General features: G+C 36.9%; 2 protein-coding genes across 2 annotated transcripts in view; both read right to left on the bottom strand.

Annotated features, from left to right (window-relative positions):
• Positions 1-6441, bottom strand: part of DEFB114 (defensin beta 114) — a 30459-nt gene extending 24018 nt beyond the window's left edge. Inside the window, exon 1 of the mRNA XM_047103027.1 lies at positions 6432-6441. Coding sequence (XP_046958983.1) covers positions 6432-6441 — 10 coding nt within the window. The remainder of the gene's footprint in view (positions 1-6431) is intronic.
• Positions 6442-6531: 90 nt separating this feature from the next.
• Positions 6532-7550, bottom strand: DEFB113 (defensin beta 113). The gene is made up of 2 exons (XM_047103026.1): positions 7493-7550; positions 6532-6758 (listed from the first exon to the last, which is right to left on the bottom strand). The coding sequence occupies exons 1-2, from the start codon at positions 7548-7550 to the stop codon at positions 6532-6534; spliced, it is 285 nt and encodes a 94-aa protein (XP_046958982.1).
• Between the last annotated feature and the right edge of the window lie 14578 nt (positions 7551-22128).

The following is a 22128-nucleotide window of genomic DNA, read 5'->3' as shown; positions in this document are numbered from 1 at the left end:
CCTGTGCTGTCTGGAGTAACTTGTGTTGGTGGGCAAGGCTGCAGTCAGACCTGATGTCTGCCTCCAGCCCACCACTGGGGCCACAGTCAGACTGGTTTGTACCTTATCTTCCCCTCTCCCAGGAGCAGGACTCACTGTGGAGTGGTGTGGCCCCTGTCTGAGCTGCTTGCACACTGCCAGGCTTGTGGTGCTGCTTTAATGGGATTTGGCCATTTATGTATTAGTGGATCCGCAAGGTGCACAGGGGCAGGAGGGGTAGGCTTAGCTCTCTTTGGTATCGGTGATCCCCTGTGGGAGGGAGGCAGACCCGTCGGAGGGATGGATCCACAGAAGCAGAGCGTTGGGTGTTTGCACAGTGCAAGCAAGTTCAAAACACATTCATTTTTTAGTAGGATGTTCTTTAATCTCCAAATACATATGGTCCTTCCAAACTTTTCTTGTGGTTTGTTTCAAGTTTCATAGTGTTGTGGTCTGAAAATATGCATGGTATGATATCAATCTTTTTGTACTTGTTTAGGGCTGACTTGTGACCCAGTGTGTGATCTATTCTGGAGATTGTTTCATGTGCACTTGAGAAGAATGTGTATTCTTCTGCTTGAAGATGAAGTATTCTGAATATATCTGTTAAGTTCATCCTGTCCAGTGTGTTATTTAAAGCCTTTGTTTCCTTGTTGATTTTCTGTTTAGATGATCTGTCCCATTGTTATAAGTGGGGTGTTAAAGTCCCCTACTATTATGGTATTATTATTAATGAGTTTCTTTATGTTTGTGAGTAATTGATTTATATATTTGGGTGCTCCAAATTGAAGGAATAAATATTTACAGTGATTAGATCTTCTTGGTGGATTGATTCCTTAATTTTGGTATAATGCCCTTCTTCCTCGTTTGTTACAGTCTTTGTTTTAAAATGTAGACATAAATATGGCTACTCCAGCTTTCTTTTGACATCCATTAGCATGATAAATGGTTCTCCATCTCCTTACTTTCAATCTGCAGGTGTCTTTAGGTCAAGTATGTATTTCTAGTTTACAGCAATGTAATTTTGATATTTTTCTGTATCAAAGGTATTACTTATTAGTTTACCTTCATTTTTAGATTCCTTAGATTTACTGTATAGACATTTACTGTATAGAATCATGTCAAGTGAAAATAAGTTTGTTTGTTTTTAATTTATAATCTACATGCCTTTGTTTATTTTTCCTGTTGTACTTTCTAAGATTCTCTTACAACTTGGAATTCAGATGGTGAAAGTGATTATTTTTACCTTGTCCTTGATTTTAGAGGAAATGCATTCAATCCCATCTTTGACCATAAGAATGATGATAGCTGTAGGTGTTTCATAGATGTCTTTTTCAGGTTGGGAATGTTCTCTTCTATTTCTGGTTGCCAAGACTTTTTATCATAAATGGTTATGACATTTATTCTAAGTATTTGTTTGAATCTTTTGAAATAATGATTTTGTTTTTTACTTTTGCAATATACAGGATTATGCTAACTTATTTTTTAGCGTAAAACTAAATTTACATTTTATTTGATAATATTATGTTTAGAATATTTGTAGTTTCCTTGAAATTTCTTTCTTTTTTTTTTTTCTTCAAGTTTTGATATGGGTGATGCTGGTTTCCTAACACCATTTGAGAAATGTTCTCCCTTATACTATCATACAAATGACTTGTTTATAATGAGTATATAATGTATATACTTTCATTATTAAATGTTTAGAAGAATTCAGCAGTGAAGCCATATATATCTGATATTTTGTATGTGGGAAGTTTTGTAAATATACATTATTAAAAATGGATATAGAATTATTCAAGTTGCAAATTTTTTCTTAAGTGACTCTTGGTGGTTTACATCATTTGAGGAATTATTCCTTTCCATAACAGTTACCAGAATACTGGTATAGTGTTGTTTATTAGAGTCTCTTACTCTTATGTTAATATCTTTTACATCTGCTGTGATTTCTCCTCTTCATTCTTGATATTGGTCATTTGTGCATTTTCTCTGTCCCTTTTTTTTTTATCGATGTGGCTAGAGATTTCTAAAAATCAATTTTTATCTTTTTAAAAAACTAGCTTTTGTTTTTATTTATATTCTCCTACTGGTTTTCCATTTTATATTTAAATAATTGATGATCTTATTTTATTATTTCCCTCCTTTTGCTGAGTAAAAATAAGGGTTTCATTGAGGTATGTAGTTTATAAAATTGTTTTTAATTTGCCTTTCTTTTTTTAAAATTATTTTTTTCTTTTCCTAAATCCTTAAAATGGAAGCTTAAATCATCGATTTAAAACATTTCTTATTTTTTAATATAACCATTAAAAATACTCTGGTTATAATCTTGGGCTCTCTTTTTGTCTATATCTCTTTGTGTATGTCAGTGTCTCTGTCTCTCGTTCCCTCCATTTCTCTCTCTCTCTCTCTCTCATCACTTGTACAGGGGAAGCAAGGTGCTATGTTGGGATAATCTTTATGGAATGGCCCAGATGATGTGGTTCGAATCCATGACTCTATTTAATAACTTGTGAAAAACTGAAGCTCTATGTTCAATAGCTCTCAAGAATGAAATGTGGGACACTTGGGTGTCTCAGTTGGTTAGGCATCTGACTTCTGGCTCGGGTCATGATCTCATGGTTCGAGTTCCACACCAGGCTCTGGGCTAACATCTTGGAGCCTGGAGCCTGCTTCAGATTCTGTCTTCCTGTCTCTGTGCCTTTCCCCACTCACATTCTCTCTCTCTTTCTCTGTCTCTCTCTCTCTCAAAAATAAATAAACATTAAACAAAATTATTAAAAAAAAGAATTAAGCCTGGAAACAGCCACATGAGTGAGCTTAGAAGCAGATCCTTTGACCCCCGTGAAGTATTGAGATGTCTATAGCTACAGTTATCTGCTTCAGTGCAATCTCAACAAAGATCTTGGGACAGCAGCACCATGCTAAGCTGTTTCTGGAATCCGACTCATAGAGTCTATGAGATAATAAAGGTTTTAAGGTTTTACCTCTTGCAGTAATTTGTTATGCAGAAAAAAAATCAATGTAATATCCTGTCTTATATTCTCTGTCTTTTAATTGTCACATTTACATTTAATGTGCACACTTATTGAAATTATAATATGGTTGTGTTTAAAATTGCCACATTGTTGGGGCACCTGGGTGGCTCAGTCACTTGAGTGTCCAGCTCTTGATTTCAGCTCAGGTCATGATCTCACATTTCATGAGTATGAACCCTGCTCAAACAACCCTACTGTAAGCACAGAGACTGCCAGGGATTCTCTTTCTCCCCTTCTCTCTCTTCCCTTCTCTTCCCTCTCAAAAATAAACTTTAAGGCAAACAAACAAAAAACTGCCACCTTGTTATTTGTTTTCTGTTTTTTCTCCCTGCCTTTGTTCTCTTTCCCTTTCTTTATCTGTATATTTTTTATGATTACATTTTATCTACCCCATTGGTTACATATATTTTTGTTCTTCTTCAGGGTTTATAATATAGCTCTCTAACTTTCATTATAATGTAAGTCTTATAATTCTATACTAATATTTCCTCTTTCCCATAATTCATAATGTGGGCTATTCTCATTCTTTGTGCAATGCAATCAAGTGCACAATATATTATTACTTTTCTTTTAAGCAGTAAATTATCTTTAATAGAGATTAAATACTGAGGGAAAGAATATTTTACATTTACCCACAAATGTACAAATTCCATGGTCAGTTGATTCCTTTTTGTAGATCCAAATTTCTGTCTTGCATACTCTACTGTTACTGAAAGAATGCTGTATATTTCTCAAGAAAGGTCTTCTGACCTTTACCATGTTGTAGCATGACTTCATACTTCATTCCATTTTTTGCCAAAATAATATTCCATTGTATGGGTTTTCTACACAAGTTTATCTATCAGTTTATAAATATTTGGGTTGTTTTCACCTTTTGGCTGTTATGAATAATGCTGCCATGAACATTTGTGTGCAAGTTTTTGCATTACATTTTTAATTTCTCTTGCATATATGTCTGAGAGTAGGATTGCAGAATCAAATGTAAACTCCAGCCTTAACTGTTTCAGGAACTGGCGGAATATTTTCCCAAGTGTTTGCGCCAATTTACATCCACACTAGCAGTGTATGAGAGTTCCAATTTCTTCATATCATACCCAACATTTGTTTATGTGTTTTATGTTCATTATACCTCTTTTAACGGGTGGGAAGTGGTAACTCATTGTGGTGCTGATTTCCATTTCCTTGATGGCTATTAAGGTTAAACACCTTTCCATATGCCTGTTGAACATTTGTATATCCTCTTTGGATATACCTTGGAGAAATGTCTATTCAACTCCGCTGTCCATTTTATAATTGGATTAGAGTGTTTTTATTATTGAGTTGTAGATACTCTATATATTCACAGCTACGTTGATCAGAAGGCTGCAGATTGTCAAGGCTACTTGTGGAGCTGAGGAGAGTTGGAAAGTAATGAATGGGACAGTTTAACTGCCACAAAGTTAGCTGTTTGTATTGAGATTCAGAATGTTTTATTTTGTTTTGTTTTGGTTTGGTTTCTTTTTAAGTTTTTTAACGTTTATTGATGTTTAAGAGACAGAAAGTTACAGAGCATGAGCAGGGGAAGAGTAGAGAGAGAAGGAGACACAGAATCTGAAGCAGGCTCCAGGCTCTGAGCTGTCAGCACAGAGCCCAACACAGCGCTCGAACCCAAGAACTGCAAGGTCATGACCTGAGCAGAAGTTGGCTGCTTAGCCAACTGAGCCACCCAGGTGCCCCTGTGTTGGTTTTTGTTTTGTTTTGTTTTGTTTTGTTTTGGTTTTTGTTTTTTTAAATAAATTCTCCTTGGATTTTTGCAAATCTGTGGTTAATTTGGATAGCTCTCGAAAAATTGGTTTCTTGCCACTGGTTTGCTGCTTTATGAAGGGAAAGAATTCTGAATCTTTCTATCCCATAATTTCAGAAATCTTGCCTATGCTTCATTATGTATTTTTTCTTTTTTAAAAACTTTTATAGTTTAGAAGTTATACACACTTCTAGTTAGTATTACTGTGCTACCCTGAAACTTTATGGTTTAAAACAGAAACCATTTTATTATGTTCATTGATTCTGTGGATCAAAAGTTAACACAGAGCATAGTAGGTGTGTGTGACCTCTTTTCTTCTCTATCTGAGACCTCATCTGGGAAGATATGAAGGCTGGGAGTGAGTTCTCTTTGGCTAGCTTCTCCTTCTTACCCTCTTATGGAATCCAACTCCATCCAATCCAATTTAATGTTTATTGGATTTTATGCAATTCCTTTAAATGCTATTCTTTAGGATTTTGGCTTTTTTTTCTGCTTCTTCTTATCAATCTGTAATCGTCTTTTGGGTGATTTTTATCTCATTGCTTCAGTTAATGGCTCCTGAAATCTATATTTGAAGCACATTTTTCTTTACCAAACTTCACACCTGTATATGGCCAAAAAGTCTAAGCTCAACATGTCATAAATGTTCCTTTCCAAATCGATGTCTTTAGCTCTATTTCCTAATGAATGATCACATTGTTCAGCAGTTTCTCCAAGTAAGAAAACTCGGAATTATCCTCTCGTCTTAATCCCCAAGTTCATTGGACTTCTTTCATTTTCTTTAAATCAGAATTCTCACTTAAATTTTTATATTTTTCCAGGTATGTGCTGTAGCTATAGGTAAAAAATACACTCAGTGGAGACTTTAAATTCTACACATCAAGTATTTGTTGATGGAAATCTTTACAATTCATAAGAAAGTCATGTCAGCATTAATTCAATATTATGGTAGAATTAATGTGGAAAGTGGAAAACCAGAAATACAATGAGTTCACTGAAGATGGGGACAGGATAGAAGTATTAAATACTGAATTATAAGATGAAGAAGTTGGAGAAAATTCTTAAGAACCAGAAGAGAAGATCTTGAAATGGCTGCCTATGTTCAGAATTAATTATGATACAAGGTTAGCTCTAGAATTAGAAATGGTTTTTCTTTGTTTTCTTCAGAGATTTTTTTATTCTTCCAAACTTTTTTTAACACTTTATAGCAAGAAAAAAAATGCTTTAACAATGTTTTTAACTTCCTTTTATTCTCATCACATTTTATTCCTATTGAGTTTTGTTTGATTGTTCTTACTCATAATTATACTACTAATACTGTCTTTTATGTGTTAAGGTATTTATGACTTTGTGTAGAGACTCAAGCACATTTTTGCTGAAATTATGAAAAAGTAGCATAAATCATGACTGATGACTGACACCTAAAAGATCATGGGAAATAACTAGGCTACTGCACAGGGTAAATAAACACGCCAGAGATAAATAGAAGTATGAAAGATGCAAGGCATTTGTCATGTGGGTAGAGAAGAACTTAAGCCAGTTTTAAAAAACAGGCTACCCCTCTTTATTCCTCTTGTACTAGCTAACATTGAACTTACCAGCTGCCATGATATAGTTGTGTAATCCAGAAGGCCAAAAGACACTCACGTGAAAATAGATTCAAAAAAGTAAGAAAGTTCATTTTTATTAATAGTGGTGTTACAATTTAATTTTGTGTGGTATAGTGGACTTATCATTTACTCTGTATGAACTAGTAGTGATGTGTTTAGTGACTGGCTTTTGGTAGTCCCGTACAACACAGCAGGGCTCAGTATTGCAGTAATTATATATGTATTCCCAACTGTTGCATGAAGTCTTGCAGGCACCACGGACAAGGTAACATTCTCTTTTTCTGTCTACATCTTCTTTTGTTTTTTTCTGTGAAACTAGGAAAAAGTATATATGATCATAAATACAAATTTACTCCCCTTGCATAGATAACTGGATAGATAAATAAAGCTGTTTCAAGTATAGAATGAAACCATCTGCTTTCTAAAATCATGTCCAGGCAACTGTATTAAAAAGATAGATTTTATCCCCTACACATTTTTACAATATGAATATTTATCCAACAATATTTCTTTTGCCTAGCTTTTAAAAAATAGAATATCATTAAATATCTAATCTGCACATGCTTCCTCAAGAGTAAAGTGAAAAGGATGTCGAAAAAATAATCTACCTGTTTTGTGTTCTAAATAGCCATCCACCTCCAACATCCCTTCTCCCCCACAAGTTACTGGACCAGTTGTAGAAAGCTTAATTTTGACAACAGCTATAGTATTAGTTCATTAAATTACATTTAAAAAGAGAAGGCAGTAGGAAGTGTGTAAGAAGTTATAGTCTCATCAAACAAAATAACAAACAGATTTAATTCTTAATTCTACATCTTGGGAATTTTTCTTTTTTCTTTTTCTTTTCTTTTTTTTTTTTTTTGCCTTTATCCTCTCAACCGTCAGTTCCACTCATTTCTTCTTTCATGCAAAAGAGAGTCAATTGCATTTTAAGTTCATGTGGAATCTCCTAACAATTTACTTGTTTTTTTTTTCTTTTCTTGCCAGAGTAAAGCATTTATAAAAAAGCATTTTGTTCTTCCCTCCTTTTCCCTATTAGCAAATATTACCTGATGGACCACAAGACACAGTGAAGACAAAGGTCAGGAAAATACAAAGTATCTTCATTGTTGATATTGTTACTTCGGTGAAGTTGAGGTAGACGTCAAAATGTCTGAAGGTTGTGCTATTCTTTGATAAAAGATAGATGAACTCTTGTTTTTATAGCCTTCTCAGGGTGATTACCATTCTGATTAATGCTGCCTTTCAAGATTGAGCACATATTCATGTATTGTGTAATAGCAACAAACAGAATAGTGGACTTAGATCTGTTATGACCTCAACGAGCCAAATGTGAACTCATTTTCAATTATACAAGAAATAGTAGGGTGAAAGTCATTTTAATTTTTTTAAATGTTTTTTTTTTTTTTTTTTTTTTTTAGTTTGAGAGAGACAGAGCAGGGGAGGGGCAGAGAGACAGGAAGGGAGAAAATCCCAAGCAGGCTTTGTGCTGTCAGTGCAAAACCTGACATGGAGCTCGATCTCACAACCGTGAGATCATGACCTGAGCTGAAATCAAGAGTTGGCTACTTAACTGACTGAGTCACCGAGGTGCCCCTAAATTTTTTATTTGAAAGCATATAATCAACCTTACCTATATTTTCAGTCACATGCTTTTTTGAGTGTCTATTATGTGCCAGGCATACAGTGTTCTAGCATTTTATATAGATTACGTAAGTAGCTTAATCTTCATGACAAATTCTATGACATAGGAACTTCTTGTTTTCCAGTTAAGGCACAAAGGGGTTATGTAAGTGCTTCAAATCAGACACGCAGTGGCTGGTAAAGCAGAGGTGGACTCCAAGCTAATGTGATGCCAGAGTCTATGCTCTCACTTTTTCCACTCTCATAACTGAGTAAGTAAAAGGGTGTTTATCATGTGAAGTTATTCTCTGTATACATGGCCTACCCCAGACAGTTTCTGGGATGCAATTTTTCTATAGAAAGAAAATATTTCTATAACACAGTTTTAGCACTATTAACATTAAAAATTACCATAGTGATTCTATAAGAATAATAATTCCTTACATGTAGTAACTTATTCATAGGGCTTCATCATTCACAGGGGAAAGCAGTGTGCTAAAAGTTCAAAGAGCCCTGGATTTAGAGGCAGAAATAATCCTGGCTCCTGGCTCTTCTGTTTACTAGCTATAGATTTGAGACCAATATTCACTAACTGAACCTCAAGATTCTCTCTTTGAAGCCTGGATTGGTAAAACCAGTTATACTTAGAGGTTTAAGGTAAGAATTAAATATGCGCTTTATAAGATAATTTACATATACATATAAATACTTTGGCTGGATGTGAAAATCCAAAAAGATATATCCTTACAATTTAATGATTTATGTTCTAACTCTTTCTGTCATTGGGGAAAAACAAATTAGTCTATAGTCTATAATCTGGGTTTTAAAAGTAATCTAGTTTGTTAATTCTCTGCTTCATTTCTTATCAAAAGGTGCTTATATATTTACGGACACATCATGGAAAATCTATTTTCTTAATATCTTCTTACTAAACACACCAAAAAAGACACCTTATTTATTTATTTATTTATTTATTTATTTATTTATTTATCTTCAATTAGTGAGTGTTTTTCTATTTTTTAATAATTCATTTCTTTTTTTAATTTACATCCAAGTTAGTACAACAATAGTGTAACAATGATTTCAAGAGTAGATTCCTTAATGCCCCTTACCCATAGCCCATCCCCCCTCCCATAACTCCTCCAGCAACACTGTTTGTTCTACATATTTAGGAGTCTCATATTTTGTCCCCCTCCCTGTTTTTGTATTATTTTTGCTTCCCTTCCCTTATGTTCATCTGTTTTGCATATTAAAGTAATCATATGAGTGAAGTCATATGATATTTGTCTTTCTCTGACTGACTAATTTCACTTAGACTAAAACCCTCCAGTTCCATCCATGTAGTTGCAAATGGCAAGATTTCCTTCTCAAAAAAGGACACTTTAAACTGCTGGAGATTTACTAGGACCTATTGTATATAAGCAGAACTAACTAACAGATGTGAAAAATAGAATAAAAAAAATAATGAAATATGGAAACACATTAGCATAGTGATGGCATGAATAAGAAGATGACCTAGCTCATACATTATAGCTGTGTCCATTCCATCCGTCTAAAGTAAGCCACTCCTATCAGGCTGGACATCAGCCAAACTCTTATAGATTGGATAGTCTTCTTTTATCTCTTTGTTGAAATGTGCCATTGTACCTAATGACATGTGAATCACACAAAACAAAGACAAGAATCTGAATGATTCTTGTCTCAATTCTAGCAAGGAAGTAATAGAAGTAGAACCAAACTAGATGCATAGGAGAGAACATATTGATTTATTGCTTAAAATAAATGTTGTAGGTCTTTTTTTTTTTTTTAATTTTTTTTTCAACATTTATTTATTTTTGGGACAGAGAGAGACAGAGCATGAACGGGGGAGGGGCAGAGAGAGAGGGAGACACAGAATCGGAAACAGGCTCCAGGCTCTGAGCCATTAGCCCAGAGCCCGACGCGGGGCTCGAACTCACGGACCGCGAGATCATGACCTGGCTGAAGTCGGACGCTTAACCGACTGCGCCACCCAGGCGCCCCAAATGTTGTAGGTCTTTATTTGAGACAGATCCAGATTCTAGATTTCTACTAATTAAAAAAAAATGTTTTTAGGGAGAAAAACAGAAACAAAGTATGGAGAAAAAGACAAAAATGGAATTGCAAGTAGTGATTAAGAAAAAGAGAAGGTAACAGACGGGTTATGATTTTTTTATTTTATTGTTTTTATTTTATTTTATTTTTTAAGGGGGAGAGAATTGACCTGAGGTAAATGAACCAAACGGTAAGATGAGTGACTCCAACATACTTTCTCTTAAGTAAGAATTTTGGATTCTTAGATGAGAAAATGTCTTTACTTTTTTTTTTTTTGCAAGGTTAGATGATTAAAGCTAATAACTATATGTTTCAAAGCCACAGATCAGGACCCTTGAAGTTGTAGGTTCTTGGTGAAAAGCATGTGGCTAGGCTTTAGGGATTTGATGTTGATATGTGCTCACCAAGGGAGCATTTCCAGGCCAAGGCCTATGTGTTGAGAATGCTAGAAAAGTGTATGATGTTAAGAAGAGAGCAGGTCAAGAGACAATAAAAATGAAATGCTATTTTCCTACAGGAGTTTGCAATAAAAACTTGGCACTTTCTACCACTCCACATAAAGCCTTGATTTGTTGCTCTGGCACTGAGGCTTAGCTTTCACAAAGTTCCAGGAAATAAGAGCCTACAACAGCACTAAGGTCTCTTTCATTGTAAAACTATGATGCCATTTCCATTCTTGGTTCTTCACTACCAGACACCATGAATTATTTTGCCACCAATCCCCAACATCCTATATTTCATTTCACTGATGGCTTCAAAGCTTAATTTTATACACCAGTGGGCAGATTGATTGGCACTTTTGGAAATTTTCAAATTGGTAAGAATCATGAGACCTCTTTACAGATGAGGACAAGGAGAATTAAATTACTAAAAACCAAAAGATTTCTTAGATGTCAGTGGCTGGATCTTCTGCTACATTTTCTACATCTTTCCACTATAAAAAGCTCTTATGCCACCTGTATTAATTATTGATGGTTCATACATTGAGAAGCCATGAGTCCCAGAAGCTTAGCCTCTCTGTCCTGTCTGATCCTGCTGCACATTGAAAACATCTATTAAATGCTTATTATGTGCAAGGCACTTTTCTGTGTAATTTATAAGTAGAGTGTGTTTAAATCTCATGAAAGTCTTAGAAAGTAGGAATAATCTTTAGCCCCATTTTCAGATACGAGGAAACTGGCACATAGAGACTTAAGGAACTTATCCAAAGTCAACCACTAACTAGTAAAGTTGTCAGAATGAAATTGAAAATGGTCTACTTTTAGAGCCCACACTCTAAACCATTATTATTATGCAGGAACTTTGTAGAGAAAACACTCATGGGAGATTATTTTTAGGAGAATCTAGAGAAACGTTGGAGAATAGCAGAAACTGATCTTTCCTTTCATCCCAGCAACTATCTTTCCAACCAAATCCGAGTCTCCCTTGACATTTTAAGGAGTAGAGGAGACCATGGCCTATTATGAATTCTCACCGAGGATGAGTCAAAAACAAGTTCTCATGCAGAACTCTGGTGCAACTTGCAGCTATTGTTCTATAGTAAGCCATAAATGGCTGTGAAAGGCAGTGGTATAAATTTTATTTATTTATTCATTTTTACGTTTTTATTCAAATTCCAGTTAGTTAACATACAGTGTAATAATAGTTTCAGGTGTACAAGGTAGTGATTCATTACTTGCATATATCACCTGGTGTTCATCACAACCAGTGCACTCCTTAAACCCCATTGCCTGTATAGCCATCGCCCCCTCCTCTCGTAACCATCAGTTTGTTCTCTATTGTTAAGAGTCTTAAACTTTAAATTTTAAGTCAACCTTAAAGATAACTATTAGAATATATGGTCTCATGAGATAATGTTATCCAGTATCTGTTGGCTTGTATGCTCTGTCTTGGTCTGGAGAACAAATTTATAGTTCACCAAACATTTTTTGTACTACCCCATTACTCAAGAATCATCTTTCAAAAAAATGACCACATATATGATTTAGAAATATTAACCTGAAACTGTATCCAGTAACCATTGCTTAAACAATGCTTAAGGTGTTTAAGCAATACTTGCTTAATGAAAATATATTTCTTGTTGTTAGTGATGCCTCCTCTTAATATGTGTTTATTAGACCATCACTGAATTTAATGGTTATAGACCAATGGCATTCTGTAACTGTCAGAATGTGCTTATTACTTTCTGGTATTATATATCAGTGAGCTATCTCACACTAAGGATGTGGTAGGGTCCCCACCCCAGGGGGAAAAAAAAGGAAGAAAAAAAGAAAAAAAAAAAACCTCAAGATAACCTGGCTATGCACATACATGACAACATCCTCCATGAACTTATAACATGAGACCACTTAATCAGACTACATGTTTGTGTGTGTTACCATATATGAGAGACAAAGAAGTAGAAAATCCATATAAAAAACTACACCATGTGGCATTCAGCTCTGTTCTTTGGGTACGAATCCAACTGAGCAGTGCCAGCAGGAATAAAGTTGCTTCCTGGAAAGAAAAGCCTCAGTGTCATGACTCTCTGTGCGAGAATCCTGCTACAAGGAAATTAGTGTAGTGATCAAAGTTTTACATTTTAATTTTGAAAATAGAGTATTGATTATCTACTGTGATACATGTTATTATTTGCCTCATCTTCTTACATCTGAGTGAATTTTAAGTTATAAATTCAAGAGTCATTAATATTCATTTCACATGTTTTGCATATGATCCACTTCTCTGTGTCAATTCTAATTTTACTCAGATGAAGACTTATCTCCTCACTGAATACATGTTACTTTAAACTCACTCAACTGTAATATTCTTTCTTCAGAAGGATTTTTGATGTGTGTGTGTGTGTGTGTGTGTGTGTGTGTGTGTTTGCTTGTGTATTTTATGTATTGATATGTGATATTCAGGACTCATTATCAAGCATTTCCATCACATCTTTCAAGTCCTTCACCCTTTTACCCAGAATCACAGTTGATTTGTCTTATTCTTGTCTCTGCTGCTCATGTCATCTTATCAGAGATTCTGAAAGCTTTTTTGGTGTCTAATCTAATAATAGTGACCTTTACTTTATTCCAATTTTTTTTTTGGTGTTCCTCATTTGCCTTTATTTGAAATTAGCTTGGTTCATTAATGGCTTTTTTTATTATTTACTCCTATAGTATGGTATGAGTATTATTACTATTACTGCTCTTATTATTATTAACTGCTACTTCCCACTGGAATGTAAATTTCATGAGGGTAGGGATTTTGACAGCTATACAGTGAAGTTTAGGATAGAAGAGTCATTTAATACGTACTTGCTGAATGGAGATTGAGATACAATTATAGTAGCAATTGCAATGTTTATCATTTATCTAACTAAAAAAAAATTAGAAAATGGCACTTCTGAGAAAGTGAATGTCAGAATACACAGTTCAGTTTCTTTTAAAAAAATTGTTTTTAATGTTTATTTTTGAGAGACAGAGAGAGTGTATGAGCAGGGGAGGGGCAGAGAGAGAGACACACACAGAATCCGAAGCAGGTTCCAGGCTCTGAGCTGTCAGCCCAGAGTCCGGTGCGGGGCTCGAACCCACCAACTGTGAGATCATGACCTGAGCCGAAGTCGGATGTTTAGCTGACTGAGCCATCCAGGCACCCTCACAGTTCAGTTTCTAATCCCAAGAGATGAGAGACCAATTCACAGAGTTTTTATCCATTTCTTTCCCTTTTTGTGGGTATGGAAGATGATGAGGGGAAAATAAACTAATGTTCTGTCTTCCTAAGCTTTAAAAATTAATTGTGATTTACCCTTCCACATACAGCTTGTATAAAGGAGAGCCAAGAGAGAGTTTCTGGAAAAATTGGTAGACTATACACAAAGCGTATTCTTTACAATTCCACTTTCTATTTTATGATTTACATGTAACAAAAGGTTTCTTTCTCAATAGATGCCCAATAAGTAATAGTGAATATGTGTTGAACACTTGCTAAATATAATACCTGAACGTTTTACATTTATTATCTCAGTTAAACACAACAACAACCTTATGAAGTAGTTGTGTTATCATCATTGCACAATGAGGCAAACGAGGCTTAGAGGTATTCATTTAGTATCCTGTTAAAGTCCCTGTAACAGGGACTTTATAGTGCTAGTAACTAACCATTGGTGACATTAGACTTTAAAGCAGTCTGATTCTTGAACCTAAGGTCTTCTTACCTGCTACACTAGAATCAATGAATTTGAGAATGAACAAATCTCTGAAAAGGCAATACTGAGTTTCTTTAATTTCTTTATGTCTCCGTTTATAGCATGGAGCTAAAGCTATTAACCTTTAGTAAATGGTAATTGACTGACTGACTAAAAATAAATGGTGAATTCATGACCAGGAAAAGCAGAAGAATTAGCTGAATCAGTGGTTCTCTGAACATCATAATTTTTAGAATCATTGGAATAATAAAAGAAAAGAAAGAAAAGGGGCACCTGGGTGGCTCAGTTGGTTAAGCATCCAACTTTGGCTCAAGTCATGATCTCATAGTTCGTGAGACCCACATCAGTCTCGCTGCTGTCAGCACAGAGCCTGCTTCCAATCCTCTGTCCCCCTCTCTTTCTGTCCCTTACCCATCTCTCTCTCTCTGTCAAAATTAAATAAATAAAACATTAAATAAATAAAATATATATTTAGAAAGGCCTCCTTATTTATTTTCTTTTAAATTTTTGTTTAAAGTTTATTTATTTTTGAGACAGAGAAAGACATAGCATGAGCAGGGGAGGGGCAGAGAGAGAGGGAGACACAGAATCCAAAGCAGACTCCAGGCTCTGAGCTGTCCGCACAAAGCCCGTCGCGGGGCTCGAACTCACGGACCGTGAGATCACAACCCGAGCTGAAGTCGGACACTTAACAGACAGAGCCACCCAGGCGCCCCGAGGCCTCCTTATTTAAAACAAAACAAAAAACAAAACAAAACAAAACAAAACAAAAAAAACACACATTCTTAGGCACCACCCCTGAATAGTCTCATTCTGTTATTCAGGGGTGTGGTTCAGAAATTTGCACTTTTAAATGAATCCCCTCAAACCTTTCCTATGCTTAGGCAGGTCTGATGCTACCGATTTATTATTTCTTAAATTTTTTTTTAAGTTTAGTGCAACTGGGGGAAGGGCAGAGAACAAGGGAAAGAGAAAATATCAAGCAGCTCTGTGCTGCCAGTGCAGAGCCTAATGTGGGGCTTGAAAACGTGAAATCCTGACCTGAGCCAAAACTAAGAGTTGGACGCTTAACCGACTGAGCCACCTAGGTGCCCCATCAAACCCCTGATTTAGTCACACTCACCTCTTGTCACAGTAAACTCATCTATATCATCTCTTCCCTTTGTACAATCAGTCTCATCATGGCCTTCGCTCTATTTATGTCCTTCCTGGAATGCAGAATGAAGCATGGTTCTCTCCCCACCAGGCCCAGGAAAACATGAAGACCCTTCAGTGGGCATGTCCAAACCCTCTATTGAGGCTGTGTAATACTATGGACAGACCTCAGTGTGGATGACACTTTACTACTTTCTGGCCATGCGGCCCTTGTGCAAAGGGGTGTTTCCATTCTGAGTCTAACTTTATTAGGGGTATTGGAAATAAAAATAGTCACCTGTATAGGTGATGTGAGGATAAATGACAAATATGAGTACTTGATCTGACCTAAATTAATGCCTCTTCCCTTTTCTCTCTGACCCTCTATGTTTTACTGTGCTCCAGCAAACTAATATGAGGTCACACAGTAAGAATGCATTTTAGGAGCTGAAACCAAACTGAAGAATATAGAAAGCTGTCATCCATATGCTCACATCCCTTGAAAAGTGGTCCACAGACTCTCAGAAATGAACAAACAAGACTTATAAAGTATTTCTCTGGTATGCAGTTCTCTACTTCTGGTCATTCATACCCCTGACAAATCACCTTCATCAGGACCCCTCGACTAGACTGACTAATCTTCAGAGTAGAACGATCCTATTCTCTGACATTAGCAAAACCTGGAGTTGAACCTCAAGCATGCTTTTATTAAGTGATCTTTTTTGAGATCCAGTTTCCTTAGTTATAAGATGGTGTTTTAATATCAAGTATAAGTCAAACTTACTGACTTCTACTGCATGTTAAATGACATAATGCACAAACCTGACAAAGAAGATACTTATTAATAACTTTAGAAGTTACAGGGAAATAATCAGGGAAATACAAATCAAAACCACTTCACACTGGTCAGAGTGGCTAAAATTAACAACTCAGGAAACTACAGATGCTGGCAAGGGTGTGAGGAAATGGGAACCCTCTCGCACTGTTGGTGGGACTGCAAACTGGTGCAGCCACTCTGGAAAATAGTGTGAAGGTTCCTCAAAAAATTAAAAATAGAACTACCCTATGACCCAGCAATAGCACTACTAGGAATTTATCCAAGGGATACAAGAATGTTGATGCATAGGGGCACGTGTACCCCAAGGTTTATAGCAACACTTTCAACAATAGCCAAATTATGGAAAGAGCCTAAATGTCCGTCAACTGATGAATGGATAAACATGTAGTTTATATGTACAATGGAATACTACTTGGCAATGAGAAAGAATGAAATCACGCCATTTCCAGCAATGTGGATGGAACTGGAAGGTATTATGCTGAGTGAAATAAATTAGTCAGAGAAGGACAGATATCATATGTTTTCACTCATATGTGGATCTGGAGAAACTTAACAGAAGACAGTGGGGGAAGGAAAGGGGGAAAATAGTTACAAACAGAGAGGGAGGGAGGCAAACTGTAAGACTCTTAAATACAGAGGATAAACTGAGGGTTGATGGGGAGAAAGGGCAAGGGAGAGGGGAAAATGGGTGATGGGCATTGAGAAGGGCACTTGTTGGGATGAACACTGGGCATTGAGGAGGGCACTTGTTGGGATGGGTATTGTATGTAAGTGATGAGCCATGGGAATCTACTCCAAAAACCAAGAACACACTTTAAACCCTGTATGTTAGCCAATTTGACAATAAGGTATATTAAAAAAAAAATACTGAGTTTTTACTATTCATTGGTACAACTCAAGACACAGATAACTCACTAGGCAAGATAAGCCTGGTCACAGCCATAACCTGGGACTTAATTTTCAGGTTGGATTGCTCTTCTCAAATTTAAGAGTGTTAGGAGGGAGAGAGACTATCAAGAGAGACACTGTAATAAATGATCAACGATGAAGTCTACTGCCCTGAAAAGAGGGTGGCCTACAAAGGGGGTCCTTTGCAGAGACACGAAGTTAGATGTTCCTGACAGCATAAGGTGGGTGAGGAACAAAATGCAAGCCGATGACCTAGCGCTTGGTGAGGGATGGCGTGACCAGTAGCAGGGGAGGTCAGGGAGTGGGAGGCGATCCGTCTCATCCGGCTTTTTTTTTTTTTTTTAATTTAATTTTTTTTTATATATATGAAATTTATTGACAAATTGGTTTCCATACAACACCCAGTGCTCATCCCAAAAGGTGCCCTCCTCAATACCCATCACCCAACCTCCCATCCCTCCCACCCCCCATCAACCCTCAGTTTGTTCTCAGTTTTTAACAGTCTCTTATGCTTTGGCTCTCTCCCACTCTAACCTCTTTAGCCATTTAAGAGTTTATGAGTTCACTTTGGCTCCTAGAACTGTTTGGAAGGGAGCAGGAGCGAGGGTAGGGAGGGAAGTAAGTTTGGAGACTACTTCAGTGGTCTGTGAGGGAAAAGATGGTGGCTCAGATGAAGTGTCTCATCAGCTGCCTCTCCATTGTTCTCCCTGCACTTTACTCCTCCCACGGTTTTACTCAGTTATCCTCTCTGGGAACCTGCCGAAACTCCTACCTCTAAGATCTGACCACAGATAAGGAGAGCCTGTGCCTGGCATTTTAACCTCTTGCCAGATCACTGATCATTGGTAAGTGTCTGTCCTCTCCTCGCTTCTGGTTGCCTTGGGTTGAACTCCCTGTGCTTCCTTAAGGAACAATCTGACAACATGTTATACAGAGCCATGTGGGAGTTTAGAGCAGAAAGTGTTCCTTTTATCTCATGATACCTGTGCACTTGAGGGGACATGGATATCCTCCAACAATGTTGCCATCTAACATGCTGGAAAAAAAAAACAAACCAAAAAAACAAAGATTCCACCATGGAGAAATTGCAGGTTAGTTGAGAGATGAGAATAAATGCTTCAGGGGCAAGGGAGGGAGAAGAAAAAGGAGGAAGAGAGAGGGGCGGAATAACATAGAGCTTGACTGGTAGGTGGATGCAATTCTAGCGTGCTGTTAGGATTGTGTCTCTTGAACTCAAATGTGCATGTGAATACCCTGGGTTCTCATGGGAAAGTAGGTTCTATGTCAGCAGATATGGGACAGGGCAGAGATGTTCCATTACTTACAAGCTCTCTCATGCTATAAATGCCCTTGGTCTGTGGAGCACCCTGAGTAAGGAGGCCCTTGTGCACATGTCTAAGCAGGCACTCATTCAGCAGGGTTGTGCTTCAGGTCCTCTCTCACACAGGTGTCCTGTGAAGAGAGCTCCGCAGGGTGCAGTGATAATGGGAGAGCAGAGGTACACTGGTGCAATGACAATTGTTGTTTCATCCATCATCAATGTATGTTTTATTGTAGTGGAAGTTGAAACAGGTGCAGAAATATAACATGGGCTTTGGTTACACAGTTTTTAGGAAAATGAAATTCTTCAGTTACTCTCTCCCCTCCAGTCAGTGAGGTGAGTAGCAGTTCAGAGCGGGGAAAAAAAATCAATTGGAGAAGGGTACAGATTTCTTCAGATTTTTTTCTTATAATATGCAAAGGAAAACCTTTAACAAGAGTTGGTAGTGGAGAAGAGATATTACCAGTGAAAATAAAATAGTGATTTAAATTTAAGTTTCTATATCAGGTGAAGGTTAAAGATATTAAAAGTTAAAGGATTACTGTTTGACAATAATCTTAGAGCTAGCTCCCAACTCTTTCAATCCTAATGTTCTCAGTCACAAATTTAGCCCTGTCCTTCTGAATTAATCCTGGATTCTTTATCAGCCCTATTACTTGGTTCATATATAGTCACCTGGATAGAACTTCAAGAACGCCCTTTTTTTGGTTGTTATTTTTAGCAGAAATGTGTGTCAAAAAGAAGAAAATGTTAGAAATAAATTCCCATGGTAGGTGTGGTTTCTTAAAGCAAGAAACAATGAGATTATATATATATATATGAAGCTCTCTAGAGTTTGGGAAAAGAGATATATCCATATTTATAGTTCATCCATGTGGCTCACAGTTCGGTTTACTGAATCTTAGAAGATTATCAAATCTGTGGCTTACCAAGGAGGACGACAGCTGGAAAACTCCCCCAACATACTTCAGAAAAACTAAAGAGAACCTTCATTGTGTCATCCAAAGCTTAGTGGTTTTCAAGGATGTTAAGTTTGTTATTGATTCCCTGGCAGTCTGCTGGGTAGTGGTTTTAAGTGTTTGATCTCTGAATCTCCGGTTTTCATTGAAAAAACTTAATTACCCTTGTTTTTTAAACTATCTTCCCAGCTAGCATAGTTACTTGTGGAAATTGGAACTACGTGGGTGATATTTGTTGGATAACCTGTCTCTGAGTCATAGACATTCTACTTTGGGACATCAGCCCACAGGTCTCCTCTGTCCTCCACAGGGTCCTTCTGTGGCTTTTGCATTCTGTTTGATGTCCAATTATGTTCTCCTTTGAAGTGGCTCGTCAATCTTCACCACGTTGTGAGTTGACTTACTACTCTGCTGTGTGTTCATGGCCCTGACAGTCATTGCTATTTCAGTGATTTTGTACCTGTCATCTTCTCAGATCAGGGGATCACCTCTCCCCACTGCTTCTATTGCTACCACTGCTGCTCCGGCTAAAGTCTAGGCTCTTCTTCTCCTGACCAGCTTAATGACTCATTTTTCAAGCTCCCCAAATGGGGTATCTATACATTCTTCATTTCCTACACATCCTCAGTGTGACAACTATAACATTTCATGTCACTATCATAAACAGTGTTTTTTTTTCCAATTCTCTGCCTTGCATAGAACTGTGACCATGTCTCTCACAACCTAGTTGTAGAAGAGCAAGACCTTTGCTGGGTTCCTTGGACTTTCCCTGCCTCCACCCTACACTGGGCTGCCTCACCTCTGGCCTTTGTCACTCTAGCTTTTGGTTTCCTCTTTTGTCTGGTATATCGAGTTAGCTCATTCTGATGAACACAAGTAGTAACAATTTTAAAATTGCACTTTGTCTAAAACTTCTGGCTATTCAGTAAGGGTTCTGAATTCCCTCTCTGTCTGCCCTGTTACCAGAACCAGAAATCTCTGAGGGTTTTTTTTTCTTTTTTAATATTCGAAGTATTGTTTTGCCCAATGATGTGAAGTCTCAAGCATGAATGTGGAAAGGCGATCTATTTAAAAGCCAGGACCTTTACATGAAACATTCCCGAAAAAGATAAGAAAAGGGGTCTAACTTTGGACTTTTCTTATCAAAGGAAAATTCCTTACAGCTTGGCTTCCCATGTAAATGGGAACTTGTCAGGCCAAGAAAAATGATTAATATGCCCAAGAATATAATTTCTTATTATATGTTACAACATTGGCATCTCGTAATAAATAATTTAGGCTCAAATTGCCAGTGAGTATCCTAAGGCTGATATACATTACGGCAGTGAAGAAATACTTTGCGGTAAAGCAGAAGTTCAAAGAGAACCATGGTGAAACTGTGCAAGGTATAATGGTTGGTTTTGAAGATCTCTGTGAAAGCACCCTGCATGACACCAGCCCCAGCCTGGCAGCCAAAGGTAGAGAGTTACTAAAATGCTTTGCCTTCTGTGGCAGTGAAGGACTTTTGATCACCGTGCAGTCTCTCTAGGCCATTATTTGGAAAAATCAGCAACTAGAGGACATGAAAATGTAGAGTTTTTGAGAGTCATGCCCACTGAATTGCTATCAGGAAGAAAGGGATATTGGTTTTCTTTTACAACATTAAAAAAATTCACAGTTGCCAAAATGTGACCTGAATCTAGGCAGGCTTGTGTATTTACATCTGTGTATGTGTGTGTGAGGGTAGAGGATCAAAGCATATGTTTTTTTATCACCCTATACCATTCTTATATGTGTGTGTATATATATGTGTATGTATATATGACACACAGTTGTTGGTGCTGCATCCTTTAGAGCACTGAATCCCTCCTTTTCGTTGCATAGCTACTCTTTTTAGATTAGCTTAGATTTAGATTAGACTCCCAAATCCCTGAACTATATAATTTATATTTATTTATTCATTTCAGTTTCAAGTTTTTACTTAAATTCTAGTTAGTTAACACATAGTGTCACATTAGTTTCTGGTGTAGAATTTAGTGATTCATCACTTACATATAACACCCAGTGTTTATCACAAGTGCCCTCCTTAATGCCCATCACCCAATTAACCCTTCCCCCACCCATCTCCCTCCAGCAACCCTCAGTTTTTTTCCCTATAGTTGTCCGTTTGATGGTTTGCCTCTCTCTCTCTCTCTCTCTCTCTCTCTCTCTCTTTTTGCCCTCTGTTTATCTGTTTCATTTCTTAAATTCCACATATGGTATTTGTCTTTCTCTGACTGGCTTATTGCACTCAGCATAATACACTTTAGCTCCATTCATGTTGTTGCAAATGTCAAGATTTCATTCTTTTTGATGGCTAGGTAATATTCCATTGTGTATATGTACCACAGTTTATCTATTCTCCAGTCAATAGACATTTGGGATATTCCCATAATTTGACTATTGTTAACACTACTATAAATATCAGGGTGCATGTGTCACTTCAAATCAGTATTTTTGTATCCTTTGGATCAACACCTACTAGTGTAGTTGCTGGATCATAGGGTAGTTCTGGTTTTAACTTTTTGAGGAATCTCCATACTGTTTTCCAGAGTAGCTGCACCAGTTTGCATTTCCACCAAAAGTGCAAGAGGGCTCCTCTTTCTCTGCATCCTCACCAATACCTG

Source organism: Lynx rufus, unplaced genomic scaffold (genome assembly GCF_022079265.1).
Source record: "Lynx rufus isolate CCGP_SWC_20201006 ecotype Redwood Valley unplaced genomic scaffold, mLynRuf1.p SCAF_6, whole genome shotgun sequence".
Taxonomy (NCBI): Eukaryota; Metazoa; Chordata; class Mammalia; order Carnivora; family Felidae; genus Lynx; species Lynx rufus.
This window is presented reverse-complemented; position numbering and strand designations above follow the sequence as displayed.

Bases quoted from the DNA above. Each gene is read 5' to 3' on its own strand.
- DEFB113 (XM_047103026.1), bottom strand. From the start codon at position 7,550: ATGAAGATACTTTGTATTTTCCTGACCTTTGTCTTCACTGTGTCTTGT. The intron at 6,759-7,492 runs GTAATATTTGCT...ACTTTTTCCTAG, and splicing joins TGTGTCTTGTGGTCCATCAG to TTTCACAGAAAAAAACAAAA.